We start from the raw sequence: 16754 nt of genomic DNA, 5'->3' as shown, positions 1-16754 counted from the left end.
ATGAAAAATTATTCAATCAAGAATTATTCCAGTTCATAATTCATAACTTAACCACAGGTCTTCCACTGAAAAACTGCCAGGTTAAAAACATTAGGCAATACAACTATCAATAGTAAAATAAGTAAAGCACTGTAAATATTAAGTAATATCAAAATGCTCATATGTATTTTTTATATTTCTGGATGCTCAAAGATATACGTGTTCCATAGCTCCCCGAAGATGTAGCTGTTTATGATACAGATTTGAATGAGTTATTTTTATTTTGTATTTAATCTGTTGGATTTTCTTTCAATATTAAAGCAGCCTGCTTTAATCAGAAAGTATTCAATGTTGGATATTTCTGTTTCTTCTTATATATATATATATTATTTATTTATTTATTTTCAGTGAAAATGAAATCTTTTTATAATTGTTTTCAACTTTGTTATAGCAAGCACTGCAAAATGCATTTCAAAACCAAAGGCCGGTTAATTCAGCAATGGATTCCATCTGTGTTGACATTGGCTGAACAGCCCAGCCCGCCCCAGCTGCGTGAAGTAACTGGTGCTCCAGCAGGGTCGAATTCAGACAAGCACCATTTGTGTTTCATTTCCTTTTTTCTTTCTTTCTGAATAACATTTTGTCTAAAAACAAGTATTTTTTTTTCCTGATCTTTATTGGAACCTCTTATTTATTTCTGGTAAAAGATAGCTTTGAAACCTTGTTGCTATGTCAAGTCAAAATTGGAATGACTCTCAGGATGGGTATTTCCTGGGTGAATTAGGTTTAATAATGATAGGAATTTCATATATCATCTACACACCTGGCAGGGAAAATAGTTTAAGGCTAGACAAAGATATGTTAATATATCTGTCCTATGAAAGGGGTGGTATGAATCTGCATTGCCCCAGGAATAAGCCTTGACCCTGACTCACTTGAGCAAGGCTCTGCCCACCTGCCTGAAAGAGGAAAATGCATACTCTTTTGAGGAAGTTCTCCCTATTGTACCCAACAATTCAGGGCACACAGACCTGACTGTGTGTGTAGGTGTGTAGGGTAAAATTCACAACGTGCTGTCAATTTTCCAATATTAACTAACATGTAATATTATGTAATGTCCCTTACGCCTGTTGCACAGCAGCAGGTAACCTTGAAAGGCTCATTTATTTTGTGATGATGTGCAGATTTGCAATTTGTGTTTTTTAGCAGAATCACAAGGAATCTACAGTAAAAGTTGTATTTTTTCATCATTTTGCTTATTTGACAGATAATTTCTCTAGCAAAACTGGTCTGTGATGAAAACTCATTTGGTTCACACTGCAGATAACAGTAATTGCTGTCTCTTAACTGTAATTGACTGTGACATACTAAGTTTGCTACATCATTTGATATAGAAATAATATTAGTGTAAATGTCAATCCAGCCAAGAATGTTTGTGTTTAGGCACAAATCAGTTCATTAGTCATATGGAAATTCTAAATTTTACTGGGCAGCTTAGTGTTCAATGGCAAGTTGGTGCTCAATCTTCTGAAGTACAGATTTATTCCTTGCCTTTGTGCCAACTGGGAATTCATAAGCATGTACCCGTGAGGCAGAATAACCTACTGCATATAAATGTAACTACAGAGCGCTCTAAGACTGGTACTACTCATCTTGCTGAGTAGTTGAGAATTAGGTGTCTGGCACAGTTTAGTCGGTGTCGAGGTGTCTGGCTATGAAATGTGGAAAGACGAATCCATCCCTGAAAGTGCCAAGGACCTAATTTCAAAACAGTCAATGTCACATGTTATTAATTCTCACGTCCCTCTCAGGTAATTATAGGCCTATAGCCAAAGAGGAACATAGTCACTGTGCCTTCACCTATGTTCCATGGAAAAAGGATTTCCGCCTCTCCTAGACTATTCAGCCCACCTGAGATCTGAACTGTGCTCTAGAAACGTTTGTCCATAAGTAAAGCCCACGTGACTAATTTCTTACTTAGATATCTCTGTTTTCCTGATGTTGAGTGGATCGGTCCAATGAAGACAAACGCCGTTACATCTATTTCATTACATGACAAAGATGTATTCAAAAACTGTTACTGCAGAAATGAGACTCTGCTTACAAGTTACATTTTTGTAATAATGCAATAAACCACTGGTATTGGAAAAAGACTGAAGTATTTCCTCCAATATGAATATATGGATCTAAAAACTTATGGCAAATATGAACGTGTTCTATAAAATGCAGTTGTTTTGGTCCTTGCTAAAGAAATAGAACAGTAAAGTCATATGGAAGAAGTCTGAGTACTAAATTTACTTTTTTACTATATCAACATACCCGTAGTTGGTCAGTTTTAAATTTAAAACAGGCTTATATTTAGAAAAGAAGCATTTCAGAATTTGACCTGGTATTTGAAATATTTATTTTATCATATAATAGTTTCTTGATGTTCCAAGCTATTCATCATTTGTATAGTTCAGTTTTCACCAAGTAGAGGTACATTTTAAAAATTAATGTCTATATTAAGAATTGGTTTGCCATTGAAAAACAGAATGCATCATTAAAACATGGTCTAGGTTATCTATCATTGATCTCTGCCAGATCAGGCTATTTAACTTTTCTAAACTGTACAACCAAAGTGATGCTTGCTACTGTAATATGAATTATTTTAGATGTAGAATACTAATAAATAAGCCTCAACACTATAAAATGTCCTATGTATGTAAATCACTTTGGTACATAGATCCTTTACATTTGTAGTCCTTAAATAGAGAGAACTATATCTTTTCAACATGTTAGATGTATTTATAGTATTTATATCACTGAAGGACATCAGTTGAAGTACATGCAAGAAGGTTCTGCATCCTTTCCATGAACAGAGGTAAAGGGATTGGCAGTAATGATAGGTTGTGAAGTATATCATTATGTTTTGAAGCATAAATAAGTCACTTCACATCTTCAAATCTCAACCTCTACTTATTACTGTTTAATTATAGCATCATAAAAGGAGCTTGAGATTTAGGTCATAAAAGGAGCTTGAGATTTAGGCTTTTTTTTTTTTTTTCCTTCTAAATGCTGCTACCCTTCATGTCTTACTCAAAGGTCAACATCTAATTCATGCCTCCAGAGCCTTGGCTTTAGAGATAGTTAAAGTAAGATATAGTTACATAGTTATATATATAAACCCAGCAGCTAGTCCTGACTATATGTATATATGTGTTACTTGTAAACTGATAATGAGCAGATGTTTCAACGATGTTTATTTTAACACCTTTAATTATTTTCTGATTTTTTTTTTGTCCTGTTTTCTTCCTTTAGCCACCAGATAATGGGCCTCCACCATTACCAACATCTTCCCTTCCTGAAGGCTATTACGAAGAGGCAGTGCCACTTAGTCCTGGGAAGGCTCCTGAGTACATCACTTCCAGTGAGTAGTGTATGCAGATCAGTTTCAGAACAAATGCTAATTCTAGTGTCCTTCGGCTTTTTTTAGCGTTCAACAGCTACATCTCTTTTAGTGCCATCGTAGTGTGTCATATGTGTGGTTTAATTGTCCTCACTGCCATAGGTTGTTTTAGTGTGCACAGCTGTTTTGGTGTGCACAAACAAGGCTCCTTTTAGAGGAAACTAAACCTGGAGCTCCAAGTTAGGTGCACATGTGTTTTGACTGCTATTGGAGACAGAGAGTCCGATTTAGCCATTAATCCTTTGGATATATTTGAAGCATGAATATGATGGGGACGTTCTTACCAGGGATCCAGAGTTCGGATTGTCCGGAGTAAAACCCTCTAACCTACCAATAGTGTAAACGTAGATGCCTTAGAACTTGGTGTTGGTCTGCAGATCTCCTGGTATGTTCCTATTGCACTGAATTACTTGCCAAAGTACACAAAGAAAAAACAAAAAAAAACTTTTCTAAAGTGAGTAATTATTGACAGGATGTGATCTGCAGCATTTCTGATGATGTATTGTGGATAGGGATAAATCATTCATACTGGCTCCCATAAGCCATGCCTGATGAACATGTCACTATTACAGTGACTAAATATAGAACTTAGAGGCATGATTTAGTGGTGGACTTGCCAGTACTAGGTTAAAAGTTGGAGTAGATGATCTTAGAGGTCTTTTCCAGCCTGAATGATTCTATGATTCTATGACTGTTTAGTGCAAAAACCATAGGGTTGTCTCCCAGCTAAATGCCAGAACTTCATTCTGTAACACAAACACTCTTTACCAAATTCCACTACTTATCCGAAGACTGATTGCACTTAAGAGGAGATACGATGAGAACACTGATGAAACGATGAAATGACTGCTGTGAGAATGTACACAGGGTCAGTCAACCCAGTTAACTGTCACTATGTACTAACAAATTGAAAAGATTTTCCTTTTGCTGCTCTTTTTTTATTAGATAGGGTCATTTATTGCTTGTGTGTGGCTGATTTATCACTAACAGTTAGTTTTTTGTATTAAAGGGATATCAGCCCCCATTTTATAGCTGTTTTTATTATTTGAACCAGAGCAAATGAACAAAATAATATCTCTGTCCTTAAAACACATGCATAGAAGTCACCTTGGAACATTAATTATTCATTTGTACACTGTGTGGCAGGGAAATTTGTCATTGTGCATTAGCTCTAAACATGAAAAAACAAACCAGGGTAGTTGGCAGCTCTTAATTTAACGTAGGAAATTGAAGGTAAGAAAGAATTTTATATAATGCAAAGTAATTACAGGAATTTAGCAGGGCAGCAGAATCACTCCTCTCCTCATGTCCTCCCTTGGTGGGTGGACATGATGGGTGGTCCTGCTATACCCTGTGAACCACTGACTTGTGTTTTGTCATTAAACATGAGCCATGCTCAGGCAGAAAAACATTAGTAGCACAAATATTAATAGCACTGCTAAAGGATTGCCTAGGAAAAAATATGGCACAGTATGAAACTGCTGTCTTATTGTACTTAACAATCAAAACCCATAAAAATATTTAGGATATCAGTCTTAAAAGTTCATTAGTAATTCTGCAATATAAATGTATATATATATATACCCAGATATCTAATGCTTTTTTCTATTGTAACTTATCATCTGCCCTGCTGTGATTTTGATGTATATTCTTATGTCCTGAATTCATCACCTTTTAAAATTTACATTAAAAGTTACCCATTCTTCTTTATCCATAATGAAGTTATTTTTAAATTCAATATTCCATTAGCAATTTATCTCAGTTCAAGCAAAACTTCCACTGAATCTAGTGTGTGTGGTAATTAAAATAACCCAACAATGCACTATATTAACCTAAGATTATAACTATATTAACCTATAGACTGATTGATATAAAGACCATTCCAAAGAAATGTTAAAAATATAAGAACTGCAATAATAAATTGTTAAATAACTGTTGGCATAGATGTAATTAACTTCAGTAAATATTCCCAGAGTCTTTTTGTAATATCATTAGTAACAAGGAGGCTTCCATACCATAATAGAATACCTATAAATGGTTAAAGTCAATCAGACCTTATTGATTAGGCAAAACTGCTTCATTTTGGACAGACCCTTTTCATTTTTTTCCTACAAAGTCTCTCCTTTCTCACCACCACCACCACAAGACCCAAAGAGTGTGTTTACTTGAACATATACACAATAATATCACGTGCAGAGACAGTATCTTAGGTAGTGAGATATGGTAACACTACTCTGGTGGCATTTTTTCATTTAATTGGTAGTATATAATATTGGCAGAGTACTATCTGAACAGTATTAACATATCTCACTGAAAGGGTTGTGAGGCACTGGAACAGGCTGCCCAGGGAAGTGGTGGAGTCACCATCCCTGGAAGTCTTCAAAAGACGTTTAGATGTAGAGCTTAGGGAAATGGTTTAGTGGGGACTGTTAGCGTTAGGTCAGAGGTTGGACTCGATGATCTTGAGGTCTCTTCCAACCTAGAAAATTCTGTGATTCTGTGATCTCTGTATACAAGTAGTAACTTGTTCTGCTTCTTGTCAGCCCTTACAAATTTTGAAGTTTCAGTACGATCTTATTGCCAAAAGTGGAACAATATCACAAGTGAGGTAAACAATGGTTGTGGAAAGGGAGCAAACATTAAATGAACATTATGACAGTGGTGTAGCTGCAACAAAAGTTCACTACTAAATCTAAAAAAGAGATGAGGAAGTTATGTTTGGACACTTATGTATTATTTTTCTTGGAAAGGGAGAGGGTGAAGTTAAAGATGAAATGCTTTATGTGAAACACTACCAGTTCCCAGAGGGAGAGCAACTCTAGGTTTGTCTGTTAGCCCATTCATGCCTTTGAAAGAGGGCCTTCCCAAAGATGATGAGTGACTAGATCTTACATCTTCATATTTGGTAACACCACATGAAGAATTCTTCCTCTAGTCCAAACAGGTTGGCATTCTACTCTGTGTTTGAGTTTGGCCGATGTACTGCCAAACATTTCCTGATGTTTCTGTATGCATGTTTGTGGATAGCCACTCCAAAAGGAGGTCAGAGGGAGAACATTTTGGTTTGGTTCTTGTTTTGGTGTTTCTTTTTTTTTGTTGTTGTTTTGTTTTCGTTTTGTTTGTTTGTTTGTTTTTTCTGCTTTTTGGGTAGAAAGTTAGAAGAGTCTGGTGACTTCTACCAAATCTTACGCGTTCTTTTAAACAAATATGAAAAAAAAAATGCTCTGGAATAAATGTTTTAAAATCTGTCAGTTTAAACATCTAATCTACATTTTTCCATCTGTCTCTTGATTTTTCTAAAATAGGTGAAAAAAATGTTGTATTTTCCTATTGATAATCATCTGTGGCATTTACCACTTCCCCACATGGAGCTGCCCCAAGCCAAATCCTCCATAGTAGAATTGACCAGAAGACAACAATTCATTTTCAAAAAAAGTTTCATGAGCTTGAAATATATATATTCTCTTTGAAATGAAGATAAAGTATTCTATATAAGCTTTGTGAAACCACAAATTGTATCAGAATATTTAAGCTTGATTTGGAGTTGCAGATATCTGGGTATAACCCATTGTGACTCTGCACGTAGGTAGGGACTGTTTCAGAATGAGCTCTCCAGCCATTTGATCTCTTGTTCCCTTCCTAGTTGCTGCAGGTTTCCCTTGTGTCCCAAATTGTGTCCTAAATATCTAGCTAAAGCAAATAAGAGATTTTCTTCCTTGAAATATTTGGATGAAATTTCAGCTATTGAAAATATTCCAATTGTTTCTTCTCCATGAGAATGGAGAAGCACCACCTAAAATTGTAGCTATTTATTCCAAGCTCATTCTTTCAGTTAAAATTCCCAAGGCATCAGCACAGGTCTTCTGTAAAATTTCATAATGGAACTGCATCTTTTATTCAATTAACTTAATGTAGTGATATTACTAAGCACTGAAACAGTAGTTTGTTGATGGCTGACATACAAAGGCCTTAACTCAAAAGGAACCCCGTTGAGTTTTTCAATTCTTTCACTATACTTCATGGCTAAATGTTTTAACTTGACACTTTTATGAGTAAAAATCCTTTTCTTAAAGATTATGACTCGGATGCCATGAGCAGCTCTTACGAATCCTATGATGAAGAGGAAGAGGATGGAAAGGGGAAGAAAATGAGACATCAGTGGCCTTCTGAGGAGGCCTCTATGGATCTGGTGAAGGATGCCAAAATCTGTGCCTTCCTGCTTAGAAAGAAACGATTTGGGCAATGGACCAAACTACTGTGTGTTATCAAAGAAAACAAACTACTGGTAATTTTTATTTTTATCTGACTATATTTTCTTTCTACCTTTTAGATGATGTATTTATTTTTATAGGAATTTAGGCTTTGGAATATGTTCTGCAAACAGTGGCCAAGTCTACAGTAACCTTACCAAAGATTTCAGTTATGATTTACCCAAGAATCAGAGAACCACTGTAATTATAAGTGTATCATGTAGCTACTCAGATTTTTATTGCACTTAAACCCGGTCAGTACCCTGATATAGGAAAGAAAGTCTACCCTATTAGCTTCTACTGTATTTAATTTGAAAAAAAAAAAGCTGAAACTGTAAATCCAATCTTTCATTCCCTGTGGACCAAAAATCTCATAGGGAGCTTTGTGTATGAACTGTTGGATCAGACTGCTGGAGAGAAAAGTCCCTTGTTAGACTGAGAACTCACTTGGCAGCATATGCTGTTGTAATGTATACACTTTAAACTAAACCTACACCATCTGTTCTGCAGTAATTACAGATGCAGTATTCACATGATGCACAGCTGCATTATAGAAAGGAAAGAAACAAGTGGATGTATTCTCTTAAGCAAATCTGTTATGTTTCTTTCTAATTGCAGGCACAAGTAAAAGATTCTGAAAGTTAGGAAATTATCTGCTCATAGAAGTCTTTTTGTTTATTGAAAAGAGTCTAATTAATGGAGACATTCATTTCTGTGACATTAAAAGCAACCTAAGGCTTACCATAATAAATCGTTTGGAGTCTTAGACACTCCCTGTCTTCCTATCTGGTGTTTGCAACAGTTATAGCTGTTTATGTAACTAGTATTTACTGTAATATCCCAAGTATTAAAAGCTGGTTAACAGATGATAGAACATTTTCTGTAGAACCTCATAATTCCATACTAGTAAAAGACAGCTTAGGTGTGTTTGTTTACAAGTACATTCATGCTTATGGCTGTGTAGGAAATAACAGGGTATGAGATAGCAATATCTGGGTAAGAAGTTTCTGAAAATATAGTTGAAATTCATTTCTAGTTTCCCATGGTTACAGAGGATTTAATTTTTGCATCCAGCTCTATTTAAGTGATAAAAGGAATGTTGAATATGATTTGTTTTGTATTATATTGTTGTAATGCCATTATCCTTAGCCCACATTTTTATCAGCATATACCAGAATTGTGTCAGATTTCAGGACCGTCAGATAACAACTTGAAGAGAAAAAAGAAGAAAAGAAAAAGGGAAAGAAACAGATTTTCTCAGAAGTCACACAGTATTTCTTCTAGAATTATGTTTGTTGTTCTATATAGAAATCTGTTATTTTTTTCTCTTTTCATTTCCTTTAGCCACGTGTGCTCTGAAAAGCTTTTTTCTCTTTATGCAGAGTGTCTTTCAGTAATTCTATAACAGGGATTAAGAAAATAAAAATCCCAGTAGGAGTCTAATGACTAAATTACACAATATTTGTTTATTGTTTGAAGGAGATATGAGATATGCAAGTAAAACAAATAAATGTTCTTAGGGATTAGAAGTTGCCTGCATAATAATGCGGCTGTCATCATAAAATATTTTAATTTGAATTAGACATTAAGAATAACACTTAGTAGGGAATTGTTTTTCATGTAAAGTCACTTATACATAAATACTTAACTTTTAGTAAATACTTAACTTTTATAAATAAAATTTCTAATTAAATGTAAATGAAAACATATGCTATTGATTGCTTCTTGAAGTGACTAATGCTATATGTTTTCAAGGTTTCATAGCTTGAAAACTTAAGTTTTTTAATGTTGCAAACTTTAAATCTATGACCAAGAAATTTTGAGTTAATTGCCCTTGGAGAGGAAAGGAAGATCATGAATGTTTTGCAGAGAGTGGCTCTATTTGTTCAGCCTAAGTTGAAGTGTTTATAACCTCTAACAGTTACTGTGCTCCTGACAGTTGCATCATGCCATGAACACTGCCTCAGACATGTAAAAGTCTTTATGTTCTTTCTCCGTTCACATTTATACTCAACTATTCTATGTATGCATATACTAGTCCATGTTTAATATCAGATACTGCTTTAGCCTTCATGCTTATTTGTATCAGTAAAAGCCCAATTTACATTAGTATATAAAATTACTGGACATTCATACTCACAGTTAAACCTTGCTCTGTAGTCTGGCAGTCTGTGACAGCTTTAAAAAAATGAGCTATACTGATGTGTTAGAGGATGGGACTAGGTCAACAGGACAAATGATGCAATGTGAAACCCTGCATCTTCAAATCACCAGTTCAAAAATAGAGTGAGTCATCTTTGATACAGCACAAAATGGCTGTTCACTGACAGAACTTTCTACTTGGGGAAAAATCACTGGATAAATCACACAGTTTTAGGCAGGACCTTAAAGGGTAAACCGACATTTATGTGATTTTGTGCAGTAACTGATTAAACCAAATTAGTTGAAAAACTACAGTCCTGTGGTTTTTCCCCCTGTCCAGACTGCAACAAATTTTGTTACTTATCTCAACAAGGACAGCTGAATAAGGCATCTGCCTTCTCTTTTGCGAAGGCAGCATGTGAGCACTGGTCTAGGTTTGCCTTGATACGCTGAGATGTTGCTGGAGGCCAGGGTAAGCATCTGGGTTTGAAAGTTGTTAACTTTACAAGTGTATACTGCTGGTACATGTGAACAGATATCCAAAAGCACCCTCTTCCTACCTGATGGAGTTCAAGGTTGAGTCATAAAGATAACACAGAAGAAGCTTAAATGCCCTCCATATGTTGTACCTGCAATAAAAGATCTCTATTAATGTCTGTCTGGAAGCAATTTTGGTTTACAAAGAGGATGAAAAGAAATGCAAAGTTAGCATTGGCTGAACTCTGGGGTATGTGGTAAAGAGTTGTGTTGAAAATATTAAAAATAGCATTTCTATATAATAACAGCTTTCCCCTAAAGGTCACAAAGGTGAGATTTAACTTTTGACCTTTGCATTTTGCAGTGTTACAAAAGTTCCAAGGACCAGCAGCCCCAGATGGAGCTGCTCCTGAATGACTGCAGCATCACGTACATCCCCAAAGACAGCAAAAAGAAGAAGCACGAGCTGAAAATCTCGCACCAAGGAGCAGATGCACTGGTTCTGGCAGTACAGAGCAAAGAGCAGGCGGAACAGTGGCTAAAGGTAAGAGGTGACTTCTGACCAGGAGCTTTCTCACCACCAAAGCACTTCCATTGCCTGTTCATAGCTTTCAGGCAATCTAGACCACTTAAATCCCATCCAGTCTGGGACTGCAGAAATCCAGACTTAATGCTCGGGCCTTGAAGCAGCTCTTTGGGCAACCATAATCTCAGCACTACACAGCTGCTGTGGGTGCGTATGTTTTTCACTGCTAATTGCACAATAGTCTGGCAGCAAGAAGGGAGGTGGCAATTCCCTTCCACTTACATCTCCAGCTCATTATCTGGAAAGCTTTGGTGACTCAGATTCCCTAACATGAAGGGAGCTGGCACCCAGCTTGCTTTTTGGAGTGGTGCATAAGCATAGCCGACAAGGCTTGTCTTGCAAAAATTCAACATACCACCGTCACAGATACCATTTTTTAAACAAGCTAACCTTGAGGAGATACCTGTTTGAATTGTTCTAGAGGGAGAAAAATTATTCAGCTTCTAGAAGTCAATTAAAGTTGGCTGACTCTCATTGAGCAACATATCATCTGTTACGGTTTGTTCTGGGAAGGCAGAATTCTGAGAAATAGGATTTTGTCATCTTCAACCCTTTTCTGTTCAGTGTCTGAAAATGTCGAAAATCCTGGTGCAAGGGCTGCAGTTTTAGATCCCAACCAGATTAGTAGTATTTATACTGGACTTTGCCAGTTTCAGATATGGAGGTCAGTGAATTAAGTAGTGTGGGAAACTATCACTACATTTTTAGTGGCTTGATTTAAGAACTTTAAATCCAGCCTTTTGAATGCATATTAAAAATCTGAATGCATAAGACTCATCAGGCATTCTCCATGCTGTGCTCTGATCTAACCTTATATGGTACTTATGTGCTAAGAATAAATTGTATTTTTCCAAACACAATTGAATTAAACACATAGGAATTTCCTGATGACAGTTTTTTTCTGTAGAAGCGGAAGACATAAAATGCAGCTTAGGAGGTATGACTTTCTGCTGTGGGCTAATTGACCAAGTGGAAAATTAATCTGTAATTTCCTATTTTGCAATATTTGAATATACCTTTGGGGGGTTTGCAGTATGTCTGCTTTTGGTTTTGACTGGGAGTTTGTGTCTTATCTTAAAAATGCACTTTGTGTTGTCATTTTAGTGGAAAGTAATCTGTATTTGTTAGGCTTCTTCTAACACCAGTATCTTGTTTCAATTTTTAAAACATAGTAGCATCCAAGGGTCCTATTAATTCACCTAGAGTTTCAAAAATACTGATTGAAATGAAAAAAAAATCATCAGTCATATTCTTTTCTAAGGGAATTCCACTTCAGTTAGATCATAGTAACTCCACCATTATTTCCTGTCTTGTTCTAAACTTGGGCTTAGTAAAGCTGAATACATTGGCATTTATCAGACTTTCATAAAAATTGTTGGGTTTCTGTTTTGTTTTGTTTTATTTTGTCTTTAAAGCATTCTTCACACAGGCAGAGCAGTGCTAGGTTTTTCTATATCCCAGATGCACTCTTGCTATTTAAAAAAAAAAAAAAAAAAAGTTTTGCACATTGCATGTTAGCACAATTGTGTGTGCCAGGAGTGAACGGCTGGAAAGTATGCTATCTGCAAAGCACGTGGAGACAGTCTGACAATACTTTATGTAGTTTCTTCATGCTGCAAAGCTCTCTATTAATAAGCCTCTCTCAACTACATGGCAATGCTACCGTACGCTCAACTTCCAAGTCCTCAGTGCTGCTGCATCACTCTCCGTCCTGTACAGTACAAATTACCAGTGCAGCAGCTAACCAAAAATAGTTTGTGCAGCTCTTGCAACAGCTCCAGGGTTTTCAAGAAATGTGGCTCTTCAGAAAACAAGAAGCATTCGTTCTGTGTTTTTAAAAATGTAAGATTTTTTTTTTTTAATTGCAAAAAAATATATTTTTTTCTTCATGCATCCCTTACTTAAAATGAGCTTCTGAAACTCATGTGTAGATTTATGTAGGAATTTCTTATACTGAAGAAGAGATCACTGTTTTGTCTTTGAAGAAGTGGTATGAGCTTCTTCTGCCAGTGGGGCATGAACTCTCTGTCCCCACAGCTCTCTATCATCTATGCATGGTTTCTGTAGGTAATAAATTCTATTTTTAGAATATTTATTCTAAAATATAAATTTATATCTGATTCAGGCACTAATGATGAGAAGGGTCTCTGCATCCATACTTTCTAATCCTAACACACCTCCTCTGCCAAAGATACTGTGCCAATACATGCCAGCAGAGCCAGGTTATCACTTGGGAACGACAGGTTCTCATGAGGAAATTTGTGTGTAAGTATCAAATTAAAGCTTTACTCTTGAGCCTGAAAAGCTCAGAATGGATTTGGAGGCTAGAATTTCCCGTGAAAGCTAAAACAGAAGATCTTTTTAAGTCATATGTAATCAGTATAAAATACATTTACTTGAGCAAATAATTTTAAAATATCTTTTGGAAGACAAGACATATTAGAAGTCGAACTGAAGTAAATGCAGAGTATTTTAGACCTTTTTTGTGAAGATGACACCAAGAAAACAGCTGATAAAGCTACTGCAAATTGAAGTCTAGACTGGAAACCACAAAGGGAGTTTCAGGTTTACCAGTTAACAAATGTGTGATGAAAAAAAAAAAAAAAAAAAGGATAGCTGATGTCACCAAAGAGCCTGTCAAGATTTCAGAACATCGAGTGCAACTAGTATAAAATCCAGCCTAGAGCTGAGATCATATCAGTAATACAGTGTGCAACATTAAGTGGTGGAATTTTCCAAACTTGAGTCCTAAAATGTTCCCACAAAAATGTACATGAAAAAATGTATGCAGTTACACACTCTGACCCAAACATAAGCTTTTTCCATGTGCGCTTGAGTATATGGGCATCTGTGTGCACTTTTGTGCATTTGTGGTCAAGTGAGGTCTTAAATCTTCCTGTTTGTCTCAGCACATCCAACAGACCCACAGAAACTACACACTTATTTGTCAGGATCCCTGGGACATGCTACATTAAAAATAAAAGGACTACTAAGAAGATTACAAGAAGATGCTTGTTTAGTGGCTTCATTTATATAGATGAATGTGTTCTGTGTGCAGAACCTTCAGACAAGGCCACAGAAAATTGCTCCTAGTATTAAAAATACATGGATGCCAAAGAAATTAAGTTCTGAAGCAGCTTCTTGTAGAAGACCAGTGGAAGAAGGATGTGGTCATGGTGTCCAGCCCTAAGGCCTTCCCTTCCTCCTAGCAATGCCTCCTGCAAAAATGTATTTCTGATCTATCATTCATCATTTATCTATCTATTGTGCATCAGAGGTAATTTACCATTTGGAATCCTGCCCTTGATTTTCTTTGTTTTTCCTAACATTATGCACCCTTGGTTAACTGTTTTTGTTTATGGTATGCAGCCATTTTGCATCATCTCTTCATTTTAGGGCTTATAAGAAAGAAAAAAATCAAGATTGTATCATTCAAAGACCCTGCAACACTCCTCAGGAGAGTTACTCAGGTTGACCTACTCAACTTCCATCTCAGATAATTGCATGTCATCTCCAGTAAAAGTCTTTGAAAAAAATCTCCTTTTGCACTACACTGAGCTTAGTGAAGGAGCCAAGTAACTTCTGTGCTCCAGTCTTAATGTGGACTGAGTTTTACTGAAGAATAAACTACTGTCACAGCTCTTTGTTTATCAGTTTAAATCAGTATAAGTTTAAACCACAGTTTAAATCGGTCATATGGGCTTGTGACTGTAAACATTGTGTGCTTGTTTTTAGTTTCTATGGGAATTTCCAGCCGAAGATCTCAAAAGACTTCAAACATTACTTTCTTGGCTTAAGTAATATTCCCTAAAGAGATTATTATCTGTATGGTGTAGCTGAGTGAAGTTAAGTGCCTTTAGAGTGACTGATAAAGTGTTAGGGGATGTATGCCCAGTACAACTGATTTCCATATAGTGCTTGTTGGTTTACTGGTAACTTCAGGAACTCATGGTGTCCCAGGGCAGTCAGGCTGGGTTGATTCTGCACCACACATCACTGCCAGCAATGGAGGCATCACCTGGAGGTTCAGAGGGCTGAGCTGCATGTCAGAGCTGTGGCCAGACTTACTGGTAGGATTTCTTCTCACGCACTTGGAAAACAGGAATACCCTGGTTTGGCTGCGGGGCAGCCAGTGTCCCCTTGAACCACTGTATTTGTATGACTGGCACCAATGAAAAGAATGTTACTTTAAAAAAAAGGCAGATACAGTACGTAATACTTAAAAAAAAAAAAAAAAAAGAAAAAAAAAGGAACTACAAACATCATATTTGCTTGTTTTTTTGTGTTGTTTTTTTTTTTTTTTTCAGAGATAAATTTTCTTTACATTCCTGGCTAAGATCTCAAATACAGGCTGTTAAGCTGTTGCAGATCTTGCAGCAGAATCTGTGAGGGCTGTGACTTGGTCCCCTGCTTTCACCACTAGACAGTATTCCTTATCTCTCCAACTTTCATCTTGGGATGGCAAATTATTTATACCATACCCAGCTCAGATTTATGGCCTGAAATGCAGCCTGCATTTCCATGCCACCTTGCAGGGGCAATGCTCCCCATGCAGTAGCGATGCCTCCAGCCACCCTGTGCCTCCTGTCCTGTCTGGTCATATAGGACCAAAGTCTTTGTGGTAGTGATGCAGGAGAAAGGGTACGGGGTTCGTTTTGTTCAAATATGTCAGAAAAGTATTTTTAAGGGGATATTTTTAGGCACTAAAGGCTTGCTGACTACTAGTTTGCTGGAATCTCATCCCCAGTTTACTCAAATGGCAATAAGACAGAAAGGTAAATCTTTTCAGGCTTGAGGATGTTTTCCAGTACACAGGGTAAAGTATGTTTCTTTTCAGGATTTATAGCATTGTAAAGGTGAATAATTTATGCTTTTCCTCTAATTTCTGTAATTTCTAAATTACAAATTTCATGGTAAACTCCATGGGGTATCTCTTCTACTTCTCAGTAAAGTGCTATTAAAGCTTTGGTGCTCTGTTAAAGAGGTTAAGATTGACACTAACATACGTAGTGAGTAATGAAATTAAGCAAATGTACTTCAAGAAATGATGCAAAACTATCAGTTTTAGCCCTAATTACTTCTGAACTTACTCACTTGTGATGTTATTCCTTTCTCTGCCTGGCGTGGGACACAGTGGCAGTCATTAAATTCCTGTGAGTTTAATGAAAACAGGTACTGGGTGTACAAGAGTTGCTATATGATCACATCCCTGTGGTAAGCACAGTTTGTGCCTGAACTCATCCAATGGTATCTACCAAGACAGAGGTTCACAAGCTCTTCAGACACAAGGGGGGCTTTCAGTCTTATTCCTTATCAGGTACCAGAGAGATTAACCACAACAACCCAGCTGCAAACTTAGTACTTTTACTCAGAATTTGCTGGTCTCCTTTGTGGGAGTGTATGGTTAGCAAGCAGTTGACTTTTTGATTTTACTTCATAGCTCATATTTTTTTTAATGATGACATCATGTTTGAAGGTAGCTCAAAAAATCAAATTTGATTCATCTGACTTTGCAAGTAAAAAGAATAAAAGTAGGGTAAGTTATTTTGCATGCAGTCACAGTGTCATTTAAAATAAAAAACAATAATTATATAAATTTGTAGGTGAACACTGGTATGAAGGTTTTATAGTAAACTCTACTGCTTTTATAGTAAGGTATTTTAAAACAAAGAAGTATTCCAGACAAACCACATGGCAAAAATTCCACTGACTTCACCCTTCATTGTCAGCTGACTCAGGCAGGCAATCTTTCCAGCTGTGTACCTGCAAATATTTCCCTTCTGTTCCTCATGTCACCGAAGTCAAACAATACACTTCTATATCCTAAATCAGTGGGGGATTCAAGACCTTCCTATAAGATAAATAAGTAATT

General features: G+C 36.4%; 1 protein-coding gene across 4 annotated transcripts in view; it reads left to right on the top strand.

Annotated features, from left to right (window-relative positions):
- AFAP1 (actin filament associated protein 1) overlaps window positions 1-16754 on the top strand; it is a 117763-nt gene that overhangs the window by 66848 nt on the left and 34161 nt on the right. For all 4 annotated transcript variants that reach the window (XM_082759923.1, XM_082759924.1, XM_082759922.1 and 1 more), the window contains exons 4-6: window positions 3280-3388; window positions 7501-7712; window positions 10661-10840. In XM_082759923.1, the coding sequence (XP_082616049.1) occupies window positions 3280-3388; window positions 7501-7712; window positions 10661-10840 (501 nt within the window). The remainder of the gene's footprint in view (window positions 1-3279; window positions 3389-7500; window positions 7713-10660; window positions 10841-16754) is intronic.

The sequence above is a fragment of the Aythya marila genome (genome assembly GCF_965140915.1).
Source record: "Aythya marila genome assembly, chromosome: 4".
Lineage (NCBI taxonomy): Eukaryota > Metazoa > Chordata > Aves > Anseriformes > Anatidae > Aythya > Aythya marila.
This window is presented reverse-complemented; position numbering and strand designations above follow the sequence as displayed.